Source organism: Eretmochelys imbricata, chromosome 1 (assembly GCF_965152235.1).
Source record: "Eretmochelys imbricata isolate rEreImb1 chromosome 1, rEreImb1.hap1, whole genome shotgun sequence".
Taxonomy (NCBI): Eukaryota; Metazoa; Chordata; order Testudines; family Cheloniidae; genus Eretmochelys; species Eretmochelys imbricata.
In genome coordinates this window covers 352,804,670-352,824,898 of record NC_135572.1, presented here as the reverse complement: position 1 = coordinate 352,824,898, position 20,229 = coordinate 352,804,670, and the positions used below count along the sequence as shown (strand labels likewise).

General features: G+C 41.0%; 1 protein-coding gene across 8 annotated transcripts in view; it reads right to left on the bottom strand.

Moving 5' to 3' along the window:
• EXOC4 (exocyst complex component 4) overlaps positions 1-20,229 on the bottom strand; it is a 595,663-nt gene that overhangs the window by 506,795 nt on the left and 68,639 nt on the right. For all 8 annotated transcript variants that reach the window (XM_077837141.1, XM_077837147.1, XM_077837165.1 and 5 more), the window contains exons 5-6: positions 19,003-19,112; positions 2,940-3,183 (exon numbers count right to left, since the gene is read on the bottom strand). In XM_077837141.1, coding sequence (XP_077693267.1) covers positions 2,940-3,183; positions 19,003-19,112 — 354 coding nt within the window. The remainder of the gene's footprint in view (positions 1-2,939; positions 3,184-19,002; positions 19,113-20,229) is intronic.

Sequence of the window (20,229 nt, the reverse complement as noted above, 5' to 3'; positions counted from 1 at the left end):
CAAGCACAATTTTGCAAGTCTGGATTAAATAGGTTAGACAGATGTCAGATATAAGAAAATATAAATGAGAGATGTGTTTGTAATAAAAAGGGATTAAGTAAACTTGTTTGCAGAATTTAAAACTGTTCACCCTGTTGGCACTCAATGATATTATGCATTGAACAAAAAGGTATTTATATTTTTTCTTAATTACAAGTGCCTTCATATTCTCACATTATGGCATGGGTTGATTGGAAGCTCCCAACTGGCACTCTCTGTGACAGTCATCATTTTAGCTAATGAACTACCATACGTCCTTCTCCCATTTAAACAGTTCCCATCCTTTCCAGTTCTCCTTGTAGTCAAGTCCCCTGAAGCTTCTAATCATGTTTAATTGCCCTTTTTCTGGACCTTTTCTAAATCTCTTAGGCCATTTTGAGACAAGGTGACTGAAAATTAATGCAGTGCGGGTTAAAGAGACAACATAAAGCATCACAAAAATAGTTCACTCCAAAGGCATAAGTTGTGGGGGAGGGTCTTTTTGGAGCAAGTGACCTCAGCAGAACAAATATCTGCAATGACAAAGGGCTGCTCGGGCAGTTTGTCAGTTCAAGTTCTCAGCATCCACTCACCAAGAAATACATAAACATGTCGACAGAAAGTGACACATGCCCTGAGGCAACTCCTATTGTCTGGGCAATAAAAGAGAATGAGTCCATAGGAAGTGACTACTGACACTTACATGAGGTCACCAATGATAATGCATGCACTTTACCAGTGATAACGTCCTTTGCTTAGTTCAGGGTAATTTGGAGTTCTATGTTTTGTTTTGTTTTTGCTATTCTAGCCTCAGCAACAAGAGTTGGTAAAAACAAGTACGGAAATTTCCTAAGACCTCTGAAGGGAAAAGCTGCATGGGTTTGGTAATAAGATAGTTATTATGCCTGCTCAGTGAGTAGGATCTTCAATCGATGTAAAACCTCATAGCTCAGTTGAAGACACTGGAGCGATGACAATTTACACAGCCAGAGGATCTGGCCCAATATCTTTGTCCAGCAGTAGTAATGTTACCAGACTTCTCAAACTAAAACTAATACAATAGTTTTATTCTTTCACTATACCTTGTCCTTCATAGCCAGGTCAGAGATTTCTGTGGATACTATTTACAATCTAATGAACTGCTCACGAAGGAGATAAAATCAGAACCTTTTCTCCACAAAATAATTGTTCAAGGGAATGCACAAACTGCTAGAAATATTAAAGAACCCAGGTACCGTTCTAAACACCAGTGGTAGTGATAAAGGTTGGAAGAGAGACTAGCTACAGAAAAGCCAAGATCAGTTCCAACTATGTGGAGATTCCACAGTAGTTCTACACAACTACATTGCAGTCTACAGTTTTGATAATTTCTACAACTGCTTAAGCAGAGTAAATCTCCTACTTCCCTCTAGTGGTTAATGGTGCCCTCAACCTGCTTATCTCCAGCGGAGGTGAACGCAGGGTAGGGTGAGATTGAGGTATATCATGGTCAATTACAGAGAAAATGCATTCCCCCCCCCAAAAAAATTTGTTATCTGTATGTAGTAGTATATAAACGGCTTTTAAAAATTGTGTATTCTGTAAACGCATTGTGAATTAATATTTCAGAACAGTATGGAAGTTATAGAGTTTACTAGGCTAGGCTAATGATAGGCAGAAAAATAAAATATTCAACAGTGAGATTAAAGTACCACACCTTTTCATAATCCAAACTGGGGCACTGTCAAATTAGGAAACTCTAGGGCTGTGCTCCAGAAGTGTAACTTTTTCTCATGGAATGACAGAATTTAAATCATTTTGATGAGAAGTTCCTAAAGGAATTACTCTAGAATTTCCAAACACAGACTTCCTGGCCTCCAGCCCAAGCAGAAGGGGACATGACACTTTTCAAAGGGAAAGAATACCAGTCAGTCTTTCAACAGTCAGCACCCAGTCTTGGAAAAACAGACAATACAAGTTATGTGCACATCTGGTTACTGCAAGCTGCCCATAAGAAGTTTAATTATAGATTCAGATCCTTTGGGCTTTTCATCTTTTTTAGTCATCTTTATTAGTCATTTTATTTGTTAGTAGTAATCATTTTTATGGATATCTTCTAAGTACAGTAGCTGAAGACAGACAATGAGCTCGGATATGAAAGACACCAAAAGGTATTCATATCCGATTCTAGCTTTAAGATGAACTAAAACATATTATACCCGCCAAGTCCTGAGATCAAGAACCTACCATCATTAAAAACCTTAACAACATTTAAACAGTGTTGAGAGGCATACTCTACACATCTTTAACTTTTTACAGAATTTGGCTCTTGTGGGGGAAAAAAGAACCTTTGGCTTTTAAGACAGGAGTTGTCACTTACTCAATTAAAAATGTAGCTAATTTGTCTAGGTTGGCTGCGTTTCCCAACTGTCTACATGTGATTTCTGTTAATTGGGGACTCTTACATTTTATTTCATTTGTTTTTCTAAAGATTTTAAATTCACTTTTTAAAAACAGGAGATGCCTTATGGAAAACATTGCATATCATTCTGTTTATTAACAATTCTCCCTCTGCCCTTATCGGAGGATGATTCCTCCATCATTTTTTATATTCTTGGGAGGTCTGCATGGAAACAAAACCCATGTGTCTTAGGAGCTCATCAGCTGCTGATGATCATTCATTCATATCAACTTTTATAAAATCATGTGCCCAGTGCCCAGACCTCTGGGTACATTAACACAATTAAAAAAATATTACCTGATCCTGCAAAAAGCTAAATGGGACTTAGTTTCCCAAGTCACTGGGGCACATGTTTAAAATTTTGAGACTACTGCTGTAGCCAAAGGGCTGTTGGTGCTCCTGAGGGTGATGGCCTCAACCCACAGCTTACTTTTGCAGCAAATGCCAATATTCCATACCTCAGCATTTGAAATGTGCCTACCTGGGCTGGTTTTCCTGGGAAAGGCTCTCTCCTTTCTGGTAGCCACTGTCCGCCACTTGCGTTGTGGACCTCTTGACAATCTGCTTGAGCTCCTGTTCCAGACGATCCTTGATAGCCTTCACGGTCTCAGGGATTTTTTTCAGTTTGGCCAGCCCTTTGATGAGGATCCCCATGAAGACAGTACTGTTCTCCTCCGGATCCAGCTCCATATCTTCTTTAATCTCCAGCACACTCACTTCTCGCACTGAAAACACACCACCACCACAAACAATTGTTTAGACCACTCAAAGTAAGATCAACACCAAGCAAATGTAATGTTCCAATTGGCTTGTCGAAGAAGAACTCTGTCTATCATGGACTACTGCAGGAATAAACGCTGAAACACAAAACAACTCAATTTCTTCACTATACACAAAACATAGCAGCCTGCAAAGTAGACTGATTCAAAGTCAGAGGTTATACACAGGGAGGCATAAGTTACCTGCAAGTTCTGCGGTATATTGAACTCTAGTGTGATTAAGACATTCATAAAATATGAGTTTTATTAATAATCATTTTAGTGCTATACATATCAATGCAATTATAGGCTTGAACCCCCAACTTAGCTATTTTCCATGTTTCACAAAAGAGAATTTTTTATTGTGAGAACCAATTATTTTAGCAAGAACAAACTCCTGAAGAATTTGTAGGAAAGGACTTTTTCTTTTCCTCTTTGCATTCTAGTTTACAATAAAGTATGGAATGATGGTTTGATGTTATCCTATTCTATTTTATTACTGCTGTCAAGAGACTGAAGATATTAATCACACTCTTTAATAAGAACCTTTTAGTAAGTTGTCTAAAAGAGAAAAAGGATTAGGTTTGAAAAACTAGATGGAGAATTAAGGGTACTCTGGATACAGTCCCCTTGAAATAACATGGAGTATCTTGACATGAAGTTCTGTTGCTAGGAGACCATAACCACAAAATCTCAGGGTAATGTGTTTTTGTTTTAAGTATGCTCATTAATCAACATTTCTTAATTTACAGATAATGAACAGTAACAAAAGGGAGCCTATGCTAAAGACTGGGTGAAACACCTAATTGATACACTGAAAAGCCAACGTGAAGTGAAAGTCTTCAAGGCAAGTCCAACCAAAATGTGTTGTAAAGAAAGAACTGTATGGCCACATGGATTGTTAACAGAAGTATACAGACACACAGCTCAGAAGTATACAGATAAAGAGATTCCAACCTCATAATGGTTACTGATACAGAAATTAGAGACAAATAACTGTTTCATCCTGATGGTGTTGAACCAAGCTCAGACTGCTGGACAACAAATTACTCCAGTAACTTATACTGCTCTATAATGGACTGATTTAAAAATATGCTTCTAGAATCATCCAAGAATGTAAAGAAAGTTTATATAAACCACCAGAAAACTTCAAAATGGATTTCACAAACAAGAGAAACAGCATGTCACAAGGAACACAGAGCTCTAGAGCTAGCTATGGAGGTAACACGACCTGAAACAGAACGTCCATCAACAGGCTTGCCTAAATGTTAGAACAAAGATGTCAAAACAAGAGTTCTCAGAAAAGAATGTTCCAAACAGGTGCCTCCTCATTGACATCTCAGCTCTGGCCCTTCCTATGCTTCTTCCGCCTCAGTAACTATTGCAATAGGAAAAGTAAAATTTTGGACATCTTCTTCCTGAATTTAAGAAGTGAAAAAAGTTGCTTACTGCTTTACAACCTGAGTAACAAAGACTGAAAAGCCAATGTGAAAGTAAAAGGCAACGTAACTATAAATATTTTCTATAGTGTACATTGTCACATCATATAAAGTCCTAGGCAAAGCCACTCGTTATATTTACACTTTGTTTAACCACCACCCAGATACAAGCTCCATAATTCATCAAAATGTTAGAGGGGTACTTCTGAGTTTATGTTATCTCCTCCAGGAGAGGGGAATGTATTAGAATCATAGAATCATAGAATATCAGGGTTGGAAGGGACCCCAGAAGGTCATCTAGTCCAACCCCCTGCTCGAAGCGGGACCAATTCCCAGTTAAATCTTTCCAGCCAGGGCTTTGTCAAGCCTGACCTTAAAAACCTCTAAGGAAGGAGATTCTACCACCTCCCTAGGTAACGCATTCCAGTGTTTCACCACCCTCTTAGTGAAAAAGTTTTTCCTAATATCCAATCTAAACCTCCCCCACTGCAACTTGAGACCATTACTCCTCGTTCTGTCATCTGCTACCATTGAGAACAGTCTAGAGCCATCCTCTTTGGAACCCCCTTTCAGGTAGTTGAAAGCAGCTATCAAATCCCCCCTCATTCTTCTCTTCTGCAGGCTAAACAATCCCAGCTCCTTCAGCCTCTCCTCATAAGTCATGTGTTCTAGACCCCTAATCATTTTTGTTTCCCTTCGCTGGACTCTCTCCAATTTATCCACATCCTTCTTGTAGTGTGGGGCCCAAAACTGGACACAGTACTCCAGATGAGGCCTCACCAATGTCGAATAGAGGGGAACGATCACGTCCCTCGATCTGCTCGCTATGCCACTACTTATACATTATTAATCTAATCCCTTTAACAAAGTCTCTGACCAACGCTCTCATATTCCTATTGCTGTGGACCATGACATGACTTCTGCCCACCGAAGTAGGGCAAGACTAACAAATCTTGCTTGAAACTTGTTCAAATCTACTTCAGTCAGGCCATTTAGAAAGGCACACTTGGAGCAGGTGCAAGTTACAAACCTCAAGCACCTTCTGGAGACAGCTCATCACCAGGCCCACAAAAGTTCAAAATTGCCCTGCACACCATCTCCTCCCAGAAAGTGCAGATGTAATTGTTACATTTTCCTATGCGCTTTGTTGTCATGTTACTATTTATTTTGCATCATTTTTAATAGGTCAGTTAAAATTTATTTCAGTGCCAGCTGACTTGCACACATATTACCCTGATGGTATCCTTTTAATTATAGATCTGACTGACCTGCTCAGCAGAGATTACACTCTTCCCCTGGCATAACCTCAGACTCTGTCCCGTCAGCTCAGCCCAGCCCCGTTGTGCTACAGGAGTTTGCTCACCTATTCATTTCCACTCTGAGCATTGCACACACACTGAGAGTAGACCCTATTAGATGACAGAATGTCAAGACAGAAGAATAACTTGAGTTTTTATGTCAATCAGAACCAACCAGTGCCAATTTAAATTCTCTTTACAAAAACCTCCCACAGCTACAGTGTGTTATTTGTGCAAGTTTTGGGGGTAACTTTAGCAAAGCACCATGGATATTTTTAGCAAGCAGGTAGTGAGAACACAGGAGATATTTACAATGCACTTAAATCACAAAGCTATTAGGATATTACAATTGGTGCACACATTTCAGTTCAGAGCTCATATTTTCTTTGCACTTTTCATCCCAAGAGCCAAGCATTTTGTGTACCACATACTGTACATATAGACAGGTTTCAGAGCAGCAGCCGTGTTACTCTGTATTCGCAAAAAGAAAAGGAGTACTTGTGGCACCTTAGAGACTAACAAATTTATTTGAGCATAAGCTTTCGTGAGCTACAGATGCTTACAAAAGCTTATGCTCAAATAAATTTGTTAGTCTCTAAGGTGCCACAAGTACACCTTTTCACTGTACATATAGTTCACCTATTTCATTAGTTATACTCATTATTTGTTAAGCACCAGAGGTGTACAAGACCCAGACATGAGACTGTATGCTCCTTGGGGCACAAGCTATGTAAAAAGACAGGACACAAAGAATTGCAGAAAGAGGCAATGTTTTAAATAATAAGTTAAAAAAATAAAATTGAAAGGAGTTTTTTTGTTATGATTAAGTCAACTTGTGGGCATCACAGCAGAAATGAGTTTTTCGGAGAGAATTATCCATTAGTGTAATACAGCCACCTCAGGGATGGGGAATTGCATCAGTCTTTTTCACGGTCGCATCAAGTGGGAAACTCACAGTCATCCTGTGATCAACCAATACCCCCAGCTCTTTCTCCTCCCTCTGTCTCTTCCAACTGATAAGCCCCCAGTTTATAGCAAAAATTCTTGCTGCTAGTCCCTAAGTGCATGACCTTGCATTTTGCTCTATTAACTTTCATCCTATTTGTATTACTCCAGTTTTCAAGGTCATCCAGATCTTCTTGTATGATATTCTGGTCCTCCTCCATATTGGCACTACCTCCCAACATTGTGCCATCTGCAAACTTTTTTAGCACACTACCACTTTTTGTGCCAAGGTTATTAATGAAAATGTTAAACAATATTGGTCCCAAGATCCATCCCTGAGGAACTCCACTACCTCCCTCCAGCGATTCAGTATGACGTGTTACAGTCTCCTCTTCAACCAGTTCCTTATCTACCTTTGAAATCTCATATTAATCCCCATCTTCTCCAATTTAATTAATAACTTCTTATGTGGAACTGTATCAAATGCCTTACTGAAATCTAGGTAGATTAGATCTACTCCATTTCCTTTGTCTGAAAAAATCAGCTATCTTCTCAAAGAAAGATTAGGTTGGTCCCGTGGGACCTGACTAGATCACAGCCCAAGATACAACTGATGTTACTTCTCTCTCTATTATGACCACTCCTCTTTCTCCCTTATCATACCCTCTTCTGTCATTCAACGTCAGCAATGGGTCATTTGAACACAAAGCTTTGGCACAGAAATCAGACAACCTTAAAAGTGTCAAATTGGGCAAGAGACACATATGAAAATGTAGGCCGAAGGCTCCAATCTTGCAAGCTACTCGGCACAGACAGAAGGGCTCCATGCAGGTGCAGATATATATCCCAGTTCAGATTGTCTTGCAGAATGGAGTGTCTTGACCAGTATTTTCTCTTGGCCTAACGATGCACACTAACAATGCCACTCATTAATATCAAGTCAGAATCTCAACACAGTTAGAATACATTTTATACCTACCTAGGTCTGTAGGTTTATAACTAGAGTATATCTGTAAGGAATTTTTGAAGACAAGTAAGATCATTTTCCTTATTGCATTAGCACTTAGAGAAGGTAGAGAAGACATGAAAAAAACATACAAAATAATAAAAGCACTGTAATACATTGAAGTGATTATTTACTTGCTAAGTCATTTTTGTGTCTGTTAGTTAGATTTCAGTCTCCTTTTGTGGGTCAGCGAAGGAAATAAAAAAAAAATCCAGTTTTATCAAAGTCATTTTTGTCGTATTCCCAAAATAAAATGACTGTGAAGCGGCACAAATGAAACTCACACTGCTCATTAAGAGATGTTAGCGATAATTAGGTTTTTTCAGAAACTGTTTGCCAAGTGAAAAGGACATGTTGTGTGGACCAAGGTTTTGAACGAACCAATTTCCATTAGAATTAGCATCCTTCCCTCCCTATTTCAGCAGTTGGGCAACTCAGTAGATTGGAGGTTTATTTCATTAGGCCTTTCTATACTGGCCTCATAGGTATATCGGAACTGTTTAAACATAACTGCAGCTAAGGTGGTTAATAACTTAGGGCCTGATCCTGCAAATACTTACTCACATGAGTAGCCCCATACAAACCAAAGCAACTATTAGCATCCGCAAGGACTCCTCAGGTAAGTAAGGATTTGCTGGATGAACCTCACTTACCCCTCATGGGGTTTCAGCTAAACTCGTTTCTTTGGCCAAGCAGTTTCTAACATGGTTTGGCAATCAGTTGAATTGCGTAGGCTAGAACTGTTTTCCCGATGGTTTGGCTCCATCCAGACTGGACAACCAAACTTTCTTAGAAACCAGTTTAACAGGAGCTATGTTTAAAATATGTAATCAACACAGCCAGAGAGCCTCACCATGGACGGAACCTTGTTGCAGAAACTCAGTATTAATAACTCCTAACTTTACTGGACACGTATACAGTGCAAGGACATTCTACACAGCACTGACTGAAAATTCTAGAGGCCTGTCCCAAAGATTTGAGCCCAGTGTGTAACTTGGTATGGGCTTGGGGGGGATGGTCTTCTTCAGATGTCCAAAACACTATCCAGGAATCTAGAGTGAATTACCAAGCTATTATCATATGACAATGCAATTCATTCCAAGAATTACATGAGGTCAGAAGCTCTCGGAAGAAGAACAGTGTCTTTGCCTTACCTCTACAAAAGCATATATACAAATGCTGTAAGTCTAAGATGGGTGAACTGGAATGCCTGCATTAAATGAGAATAGTGATATACAGGTATTACGGAAACGTGGTGGAATGAGGATAATCAATGAGACATGATAGTACCAGAGTACAAAACATACAGGAATGAGAATGGGTTGTGATGGCATGGGAGTGGCACAATATGTAAAAGAAAGCAAAGAGTCAAATAAAATAAACTTTACCATAGAATCTCTATAGATAGAAATTCCATGATTGAAAATAAGAGTATAGCAATCAGAATGTATTACTGACCCTCTGACAGGATGGGGACAGTGACTGAAAATGCCCAGAGAGATTAGAGAGACTATAGTGCTAGAAAACACAACAATAATGGGGGATTTCAACTCTCATGATACTGACTGGGTATATGTCATGTCACGAAGAGACGCAGAGATAAAATTTTTAGGCATCACAAATGACTGCTTCTTGAAGCACCTTGTTCTGGAATCCACCAGGGGAGAGGCAATTCTTGAACTAGTCCTAAATGGAGCACAGGGTCAGATCCAAGAGGCGAATATAGCTAAACCTCTCAGTAGTCGTGACCATAATATACTTAAATTTAACATTCCTGAAGGGGGGAAATGCCAAAGAAATTCACCACAATAGCATTTAACTTCAAAAAGAGGAGCTACACAAATATGGGGAAGCTAGTTAAATGGAAATTAAAAGGAACAGTAGTCACAAGGGTGAAACACTTGCGAACTGCATGGAGACTACTTAAAAGCACCATAACAGAGGCTCAATTTAAATAATACCCCCATATAAAAAATAAGAGGAGACACAAAAAAATGCCATCGTGGCTAAACAGCAGAGTAAAAGAGGTGGTTAGATGCAAAAAAGCATCTTTTAAAAATTGGAAGTAAAATCCTACTGAGGAAAATAAAAAGGAGCATAAACTCTGGCAAGTCAAGTGTAAAAGTATAATAAGACAGTCCAGTAAAGAATTTGAAGGGCAATTAGCTAAGGACACAAAAACTAACATCAAAAAACTGTATACACATCAGAAGCAAGAAGCTTTCCAAGCAGACAGTGGGGCCACTAGACAAACGAGGTGTTAAAGGAGCACTCAAGAAAGATAAGGCCATTACAAAGAAGCTCAATGAATTCTGTACATCTGTCCTCACTGCAGAGGATGTGAGGGAGACTCCCACCACTTGAGCCATTCTTTTTAGGTGACATATCTGAGGAATTGTTCCATAATGAGGTGTCAACAGAGGAGGTTTTGGAATACATTGATAAATTAGACAGTAATAAGTCACCAGGACCAGATGGTATTCACCCAAGAGGTCTGAAGGAACTCATATACAAAACTACAGAACTATTAGCTGTGGTATGTAACCTACCACTTAAGTGAGCCTCTGTACTAGAGACTAGATGGTAGCTAATTGTGGCAGAGCTCCGACTTTGTCTCAGTGGGTCCTGCGCTTCCTGGCAGATTACGCTAGACTCAGAGGCTCACTGTGACTCTCTACGTAGCCCTTCTCCCTCTAGAGGCAAGGGTCTCAGCCTACTGAGCCATTTTCATCATAACCCAGGAAGGACTCCCCCCACAGTCTCTGTTGTCCCTAAGGGCTTATTCCTGAACAGTTAGGACCCTGTCAGGACAGGAGACTAGTCTTCCCCTCCCAGGAGGTGTTTCTGTAGTGGTGGGTTGGGGGAAACCCGGGCCCACCCTCTACTCTGGGTTCCAGCCCAGGTACCCTAATGGCAGCAGCTGTTGGCAGCCGACCTTTCATCGCCAGAGTTGCTACATTTCCCTGGGCCACTTCCCCACAGCTCTCCCGCTTCTCTCTCAACACCTTCTTCATCCTTACCTTAGGACTCCCTTCCAGTGGCTTGAGAGTGTCTTCATTACCCAGCCCTTCAGCCACACTTCATCTCCTCTGGCTCCCTGGCTCTCCTCGGCCTGACTGGAGTGAGCCTTTTTATAGTATCCGAGGGGCCTTAATTAGAGTCAGGTGTTCACATTAGCTTAACGACCTCACCTGACTCTTGGCAGGATAATTGGAGTCATGTGTCCACCCTAGCCTGGAGCAGCCCCTGTTCTGGTCAGTCAGGGAACAGAAAACTGCTTATCCAATGGCCAGTATATCTGCCTTCTACTACTCTGCTGTACCCAGCTGGCCTGGGTCTATCGCATAATGTAATGTCAATTTTTTTAAAAGGCTACAGAGGCGATCCTGGCAATTACAGGCCAGTAAACCTAACTTCAGTACCAGGCAAAATAATTGAAACTACAGTAAAAAACAGAATTATCAGACACATAGATGAATATGACATGTTGGAGAAGAGTCAACACAGCTTTTATAAGTGTACTTGGACTTTCAAAAAGCCTGTGACAAGGTCCCTCATCAAAAGCTCTTAAGCAAACTAAGCAGTCATGGGATAAGAGGGAAAATCCTCTCATGGTTAAAAGATAGGAAATGAAGGGCAGGAATAAACTGTCAGTTTTCACAGTGGAGAAAGGTAAATAGCGGGGTCCCCCAAGGATCTCTACTGGGACCAGTAAATGATCTAGAAAAGGGGGTTTACTGTGACTTGGCAAAATTTGCAAATGACACAAAATTACTCAAGACAATTAAGTCCAAAGCTGAATGCAAAGAGTTACAAAGGGATCTCACAAAAATAGGTGACTGGGCAACAAAATGGCAATGAAGTGTAATGTTAAGTGCAAAATTATACACATTAGAAAACATCATTGCAACTATACATACAAAATGATGCAATCTAAATTTGCTGTTATCACTCAAGAAAGATCTTGGAGTCATTGTGCATAGTTCTCTGAAAATATTCACTCGATATGCAATGGCAGTCAAAAAAGTAAACAGAATGTCAGGAACCATTAGGAAAGGGATAAATAACAAAACCGAAAACATAATGCCACTATATAAATTTATGGTACGCCCATAACTTGAATACTACGTGTAGTTCTAGTCACCCCATCTCAAAAAAGATAGATTAGAAGTGCAAAAAGTGCAGAGAAGGCCAACACAAATTATTAAGGGCATGGAACAGCTTCCATATGAGGAGAGATTAAAAAGACTGGGTCTGTTCAGCTTGGAAAACAGACGACTGAAGGGGATATGATAGAGATCTATGAAATCATAATGGTGTGGATAAAGTGAAAAGCATTATTTACACCTTCACATAACACAAGAATTAGGGGGTCACCCTATGAAATTAACAGGTAACAAGTTCAAAAACAAACATAAGGACGTACTACTTCACGCAATGCACAGTCAACATGTGGAACTCAATAAGTTCATGGAGAATAGGTCCATCAATGGCTATTAGCCAAGATGATCAGTAGCACAATGCCATGTCCCAGATGTCCCTATATCTCCAACTGTCAGAAAGCTTGGACAAGACAACAGGGGATAGATCACTCAAAATTGCCCTGTTCTGTCCGTGGCCTCTGAAGCGTCTGGCACTGGACACTTTCAGAGGCAGGATACTGGGCCAGTATGGCTGTTCTTATGTTCTTCAGTAAAACGGGAAGTCATTTTCATAAATCTGCATCATAGGAAACAAACATGAAAATGCACAATTATCCGCTTATCAAAAAAGATGTTTGATTTAAAGCAACAGAAAGTTGAATCATTTATACTATAATTAAATACCTCCCACACTTATTCAGGTAGCAATATCCCTGGTGAATCTCCAGTCTGACGATCTTCTATAAAAAATATCTGTCCTAATAGATGGCACCTAATTTGTATGATTCCACCACCTCTCAAGAAGGAAATTGCTATAAGAGGCACTTTACTCACCCAAATCCAATCCAATCCCCAGCAAAACCACTGCTGATAACTTCTCCACATAGAGTAGCTAAGGAACAGACTCTTGGGTCTTGTTTTTCATTCCTATGACTAGTCAAATTTTGCTGATATTTATTATGGTATATTTGCTTAGATGCATGCTTTTATGGGCAGCTAGTAAAATTTTATGTACTACTTTCCATACATTATGTCTTTCCAGATTATATCCCTCTTCCTTTAACCCTTTTTGACAAAAAGAATGCAAGTTCATAGGGCCCCAAAGGCCTAATTTGAGATTACTTGGAAAGCCTTCACCTGCATAATTTCCATTGTTCAATTTCTATTTTGGCCCATGTGGTAGTCATAAAGAAATGATTTTATACAAGCTTCAGTCATTTTCTAACCTGCCTCCCTTCTCACTCCAGTATCAAAACATATGAGGGATCAATACCATGGAAAAAATGCCAGGAGGACATCAGCCTTTCTAAAGCAATGGTTTTCACTCAGTTCTACCCACAATTCCACGACTTTTCTAGCTTTGGGAAACAAGCATTTTGATCTGAGAACGTTGCCCTCCTCAACATGGCATTATAAGCACTGATTCGGAGATGACTTATGCCAATTTAACTCCATTCATTTCAGTGAAGTTACTCCTCATTTGCACTGGTGTGAGAACTTGAAGTCTTCAAATCAAGACTGAATGCCTTTCTGGAAGATAAGCTTTAGTCAAACAAGTTTTTGGGCTCAATAAAGGAGAAACTGGATGAAATTATATTGCTTATATTACAGAAGCGGGCCCACTGGTTTCAGGTATTTGGATCTTTTGACTTCTCTCACACAAAAAATACTAAGTACACACAAAAAAGTGTGAAAATATTACATGCTTCAAAACTCAAGCTGCCAGCCTGATATGAACAATCAGCTGGTGCTGTCAGTTTAAAGTACGGTTCGGTACTAACAAGGACTATAAAACAGGCAACATGGGCTTCCATGTTTCTTGTATCACGATTACCTGTAAACTGAGAAAACATAAAGTAAAATGAAGGGTTTCTTTTTATACGTCCCAACTCTGCAAACTCATCCTTGGATCTGAAAATCAGAGTGGATTTTTTTCCCCCGTTTATGCATCATGGAAATAAAGGAGTACATTTAACAGTGAGAGTAATTAACCACTGGAACTATTTACTAGGGGTTATGGTGGATTCTTGGTCAGTGACAATTTTTAAATAAAGACTGGATGTTTTTCTAAAAGATCTACTCTAGGAATTATTTTGAGGAAGTTCTACAAACCTGTACTATACAGGAGGTCAAACTAGACAACCACAATGGTCCCTTCTGGCCTTGTAATCTATAAATTACCTTCATGAAGGGGGAAAAAGAAGTTCTGCAAGCCACACTGTCTTCCCAGCTGCACCTGTGGAGTGTGGAACCCCACTGCCTTCAAAGTAAGCCCTCCCTTGCATTTGTGTAGCTGTAACAAAGGCATTTGGGGCAATCCAAATGTAATTGTGAGGATCATTTAGTCTGTTGAATCTTTAGTACCAATGATAATGCATTAGGAAAGAATCATGCTTGACTTAGATCTCATGGTGAGACTGCAACGCTGACAAGTAAAACACACACCGTTTAACTTAACTGAGCAGCTTTAAATTAGAAGTAATTGATAGCCAATAAACAGGAAAACCGACTATGACATTTTTCAGTCACTTTTCAAGGCAAAATTGCATTTTTAAGGCCCTTATTCAGCAAGATATTTTAAACACATGCCTAACTTTAAGCACACAAGGACCACTATTAAGCTCAACAGGACTACTCGTCCTTAAAGTACCTTGCTCAATCAGGGTATACAGCCAGTGACTGACTTCATTTTAGAAATTACTGTATTATTCCTATTGAGGAATTTATTTATTCTTACATTTGGGGTGAGTGTGTCATTTGATTACATTATTCATCCCATTTGCCGTAAGATTTACATATCTCTAATCACATAATATCATTCCACAGTACAGCAGAAAGACAAAGGCTTCCAGCTTGTTTCTTACTGGAATTCTATAAAGTGCCCTCATGAAGACAGACTGCTGCTGCCACATGCCCTCAGGGAGACTCTGTAAGAGACTCACCTTCAGCCGCTGCCCACTTAACCCCCTTCATTTTTAAAGGGGTCTTCTTTACCTTTCTAGCAACCTTGGCGAACGAGCTCTGTAACTCCCTACTTGCTGCCTGAAAAACAGCATCTTCCCAGCCTCTCTCTCTGATTTCTTTTCATGGACATCTCGCCATCAGTTCAAGCTCAACATCGCGATAACAGAGCTCAATCTTCCTCCCCAAACCCTCCCCACTACCACCTTTCTCAATCACTGTGGACAACACTGTCATCCTGTCATGCAAGCCATAACCTGGGTGTTGACTCAGACCTCTCTCTAGATCTTTATATCCAGGCTATGTCTAAGTCTTGCAGATCCTTTCTACATAACTTCTCTAAGATACAGCCTTTCCTACCCGTCCACACAGCTAAAACTCGCATCCAGGCTCTCATCATCTCATATTTCAATTACTGTGACATCCCTTTTCCCTGGCCTTGACAAATCCTGTCCTTCGACCGTATCACCCCTCTCTTTGTATCTCTTTACCGGTTCCCTCTTCTCTATCACATCAAACATAAGCTGCTGACTTCACATTCAAGACCCATCATGGCCTATCCCCACCTCACCTATCATCTCTCACTCAGGATCAGTCGACTCCTGTCTCTGATTAGCCCATGAGGCCAGTCTCCAGTGCCCACTTGTTACATTTTCAAACAAACACCTTTGTGCTTTCTCCCCCTTTCCGCTTAGCAGGAGCTACCTGTAAATATTATCCTCCTTCAAATCTGCCCCCGAAAACTCTCCTTTGCCATAAGGCCTACAAAACCTTAACAACAGTTAGGCTGCTGGTGTGCCGAGACCACCGCCTAACATGCTGACCAACACGATCTCATTATTTCCTTGTACTCTCCCATCTGCTGTATCCATCTGTTGTGTCTCATTTCATACTTCGAGTGTAATCTCTTTGGGGCAAGGAATATTTTTTGATTCTGTTGTACAGTACCTAGCACAGTGAGGTCGTGATCAATGAATGGAGCTCCTAGGTGCTAGGATAATACAAATAAATAATAATAATAATATTTGGGAAAGCCTGGGCAAAGAGGAGGATTTTACTCTTGGCTCCAAGTGTGGGAAAAGTATCAGTCATTTTTATTTCTTCCCGCAGAGAATTCCATACTCTTGATCTGGTCCCTGAGAAAGTTCTGTCTCTCACAGTCATGAACCTGCCCTTGATGGTTGACACAGTCATTGCTCCCATACAATGCAGCTGTTGTGGGGATCAATTCTAGTGGGAAGCATGGTGTCGCAGGGACACATGGCCAATTCTACACAGGAATTGAATATTAGAAAGTCAGGACAGTGACCTTGAACTGGACACTCTCCAGTTAATGTGGAGCCAATAAAGAAAGTGGCATACTGAGGTCAAGTAGTCTTAGGGGCTGTTGGTGAGCAGCCAGGTATTCTGAACAAGCTGGCACCTCATCAGGAAATGCACTTCCCTCCTAAACAAAAAGAATTATGGTAGTCCAGCCTCAGACATTAAAATGCATTCATCACTGTGGCCAGGTCTGCATTTGATAGGATTTGGCATGATCTGCTGGCCAATCTTGTACAGTAATGAGTGCTTATCTCCTGCACAAGATGCGATGGGCATCACTTAGTTTACGCAATGCTCTGAAGGTGAGAAGAATTAGAAGGGCTTAGTATTATTTAGAAGCTGTTTTGCTGATATACCTGATATTTTTCTCACTTGATCTTATTCTTGCTGAGCATATTCACACAGAGATGGTTTTAATGTTTATTAAATAGATCCATCTTCTCCTTCTGCTTATTCCCCGTTGAAGTCAGAATCCTCTGGGACATCACCATCAGCTCCACAACAACTACAGTCATTGTTATTGCACAGACAGAAGACTAGGATTTCAGGTGGGGAATACGCAGCAGAAGCAGATGAACTACACAAATAGGTACTGAAGAGAGTACAGGCTAGTGTTTACATAAGGGTACATTTTCCCACATCTTCCACTTACTTGTCATGTGACCTTGGGCAAGTCACTGAACCAGTCCTTTCAACAATGACAGAAAATTCAGGAATGACCAGATTTTCCATTACTTTTGGGTGGCTCCTATATTCCAGCATTGAAGCCACCAAGTCATAGATTCTGTGGAGAGATCTCAGCAAGAGATTGTGGGGGAGAAAAATCCATCAACTGGTGCTCAGATGCCACTAATGAAAGCTCTTCCCACTTCCCCCTCCTAAACAGCAATACAGACACACTCATTCTCTCTATGAAGAGCCGGTCTCTATAGCAAATAACCAGCGCTGAAGAAATGTACTATGTAGGAGAAATGAAAGCCCATCAAGTTAAACAAAGGGGCCATGAGACAAATGTGAGGAGAAAGAGGAACAGAAAATAAAGGAGAGATAAGAAACAAGAAAAAAGGAATCAAAGGAAAAAAACTAAAGGCAATGAGAGAAGGACAAAATTCGACAAAAAAGAAAAAGGAAGGTTCTTAACCTGGTTATTAACTTTTAATTCCCTTTGTAGTTTGTGTAAAGTGGAGCTGTTTTATGCACCATGAAGAAAGGGTGCTCCATATTGCATCACTCATTTAGCTGGGCAGCACACTGAGAGGCGTGCACTTCACCTCTTCCTAAGCTCAGCATACTCCTCTGCAAAATAAGGACAACCCTGCCGACTCAACTCACTGAGCTGTTGAGAGGCTTAATTCACCCTTCGTCCAGTACTTTCACTGCTAAGGAAGTGCAAAATATATTATGAAAATTTCCCTAGCAACAATAAAAATAGAGAAACAAACGCTGAAAAGCTATGATGCATATAGGCAGAGGTTTCTCTGCAGATAACAGTTTCCACAAGGGCTTTTAGGAGAAACGTTCTGGTTTTTTAGCTCTAATCCAGAAAAATAAATTTGCACTGTCTTGTGTACCTGCCATCCTCTATTAAATAAGGTAAGGAGATGTCTGGACCCAAAAGGAATTAACTACAAGTCTCCCTCCTGGCCAGAAGTATGTATATCAAAAAGACAATCAACACCAGGAGCAGCAAATAGAATGAAATATAATTAATTTGAGCAGAGAACGAAAAAAAATAGATAAATGGATGACTAGTCAGGAAGAAACCTGCTAAACCATGTTAGTACTGGATATCTGAATGGGAGTTAGCAGACTGCATTCTATTCCTGCTTCTGCCACCAACTCTCTCTATGACCTTGGGCAGGTCACTTGACATCTCTGTGCTTCAGTGTCCCTCATCTGTGAAATGGTGTCACAGGGTGCAGCCCTCATTGCCAAACTGGCACCTCCTCCTGGTTGTACTGGGGATTAGCTCAAGGCCAACACCCACATTTGCGGTCTGTCCACCGTCACTCTGTCTCTGCTCCATCCAAGTCTCCCCTCTCAGCTCCTAGAACCGCAGCGTCCTCTTTTCGATTCTCATCTGTATTTCCCCTTCCGGGAGGCGGGGCAGAAGTGTACCTGTCTAACAGTTCAGCCACCTCCCCAGGTCTGCCCCACTACTCTGGACCCCAACCCAGATACCCTGTAAATACCAGCTTCCTGCTGCTCCTCTGTAACCTCAGTCAGTGCCGCTCTACTACCCTGGGCCACTTCCCAGGCCCCCTTCTCCATGGCCCCAGCACCTTCTTCACCCTCACCTCAGGGCACTCAGAGTTGCTCAGGACCAGGAGCCAGCCACTGCTCTGTCCAAGGTGCTTACAGTTCTCTCAGCCCTCCCTGGGCTCCCAGCAGCAACAGCCCAACCCTGCCCTGCAGCTCCCTTTTATTTGAGCGTACCGGGTCCTGATTGGTTGTTCCCTGCAACTCCTCCCTGATTGGCTGTGCTCCCTGCAGCCTCTCTGCACTGCTCACAGGACTCACCTCCATTGCTCCTTTTGGGGCAGGGCCTGGTTAACTCCTTTTATGACTGTGTGGGGTAAGCACCCCATCACACATGGAGATAACGATATTTACCAGCCTTTACAATTGCACTTAGAGATCTATAAATGAAACATGCAGGTATTCATACTCACCGCTAGAGCTCCCGGGAGTGCTGAACTGGGAGGCGTCAAGGAACTTCCAATGTGTAGGCAAGTTGGTCATGTCAATAAGAGGTATGGGAGAGGCATCCTTCACAAGTGAACTGGGCAGGGGGAAAAAAGCAAACCAACAGCTTCAAATACATTAACATACTATTGTAGCACCGAGGGACCCCGATCATAAACCACGATCCTATTGTGCTAGGCACTATAAAAACATTAACATGGACAATCCCAGCCCTGAGAAGCTTACAATCTAAGTATAAGACAGGAGAGAACAGCTGGATACAAACAGAAAGGGAGAGCGCAAGGAAACAATGAGACAGAAGACACACTACTATTGCAAGCTCATTTAAAAAGATAAGCATAAGAGGAAACCAGGGCCCCGATCTCACAACTAGATCCACAAAGACAGCCCCCCGCCCCCTCCCCCCCAACAAAGTCTCACTGATTTAATATGTATCCGTACCTGCCTATGTGGCTGTAGCTGCACTATCAGGACCTAAACAAATTGGATTTTGCTTCAAAAAATTCCCCCTGCTCTCAAGTGCATTCTTCAGACACCTCAAGACTTTTGATGCATTGTTTTACCAAGGGAGTTTCTTGGTTATTGTAAAGGATCTTCTTCCAGCACTGACAAAATGAATTCATGCCAAAATTATGGTCAATAGGCATTAAATAGTTGATTACGATCTGGAAGCCTAACCATCCAATGAGGCAACTAGCGCCGTTACTATAAGGGATAAAGTCCACTTCCATGCCTTCTTCTAAGCAGCATGGAAATCTCCTCCCAGCCCACTCCACAACATCCTACCCCCCTCTCCCCTCTTCAAAATTGCAGCTCAACACACACACATTCACCTCTTCCATGAGGCCTATTACCTAAAAAGAAAGGTACTTTACTACTTTCTGCAATAAATTAACATTTATCTGTCAAGAGTGTGTCAAGCTGCCCAGCCACATAAGGAAAGGCAAGAGGCTGAATGAGGCAGGGGAAACACGAGCAAGAAATCACGTTAAGAAAAGCAAAGAATAATGAGGTTGCTACATTACCTTAGGGGTTGAAACACTTTCTCGACACGCACTAACTCAAGGCCTAGCTGCCTGCGTGAAAACCTCCTCCAAAATCCACACCACCCCCAATTCAAAGGAATTAAAAAGTTGTGCAAGTCATTGTAGTGAAATTAACAACATCATTCAATTATTTATATTGCAGTAGTA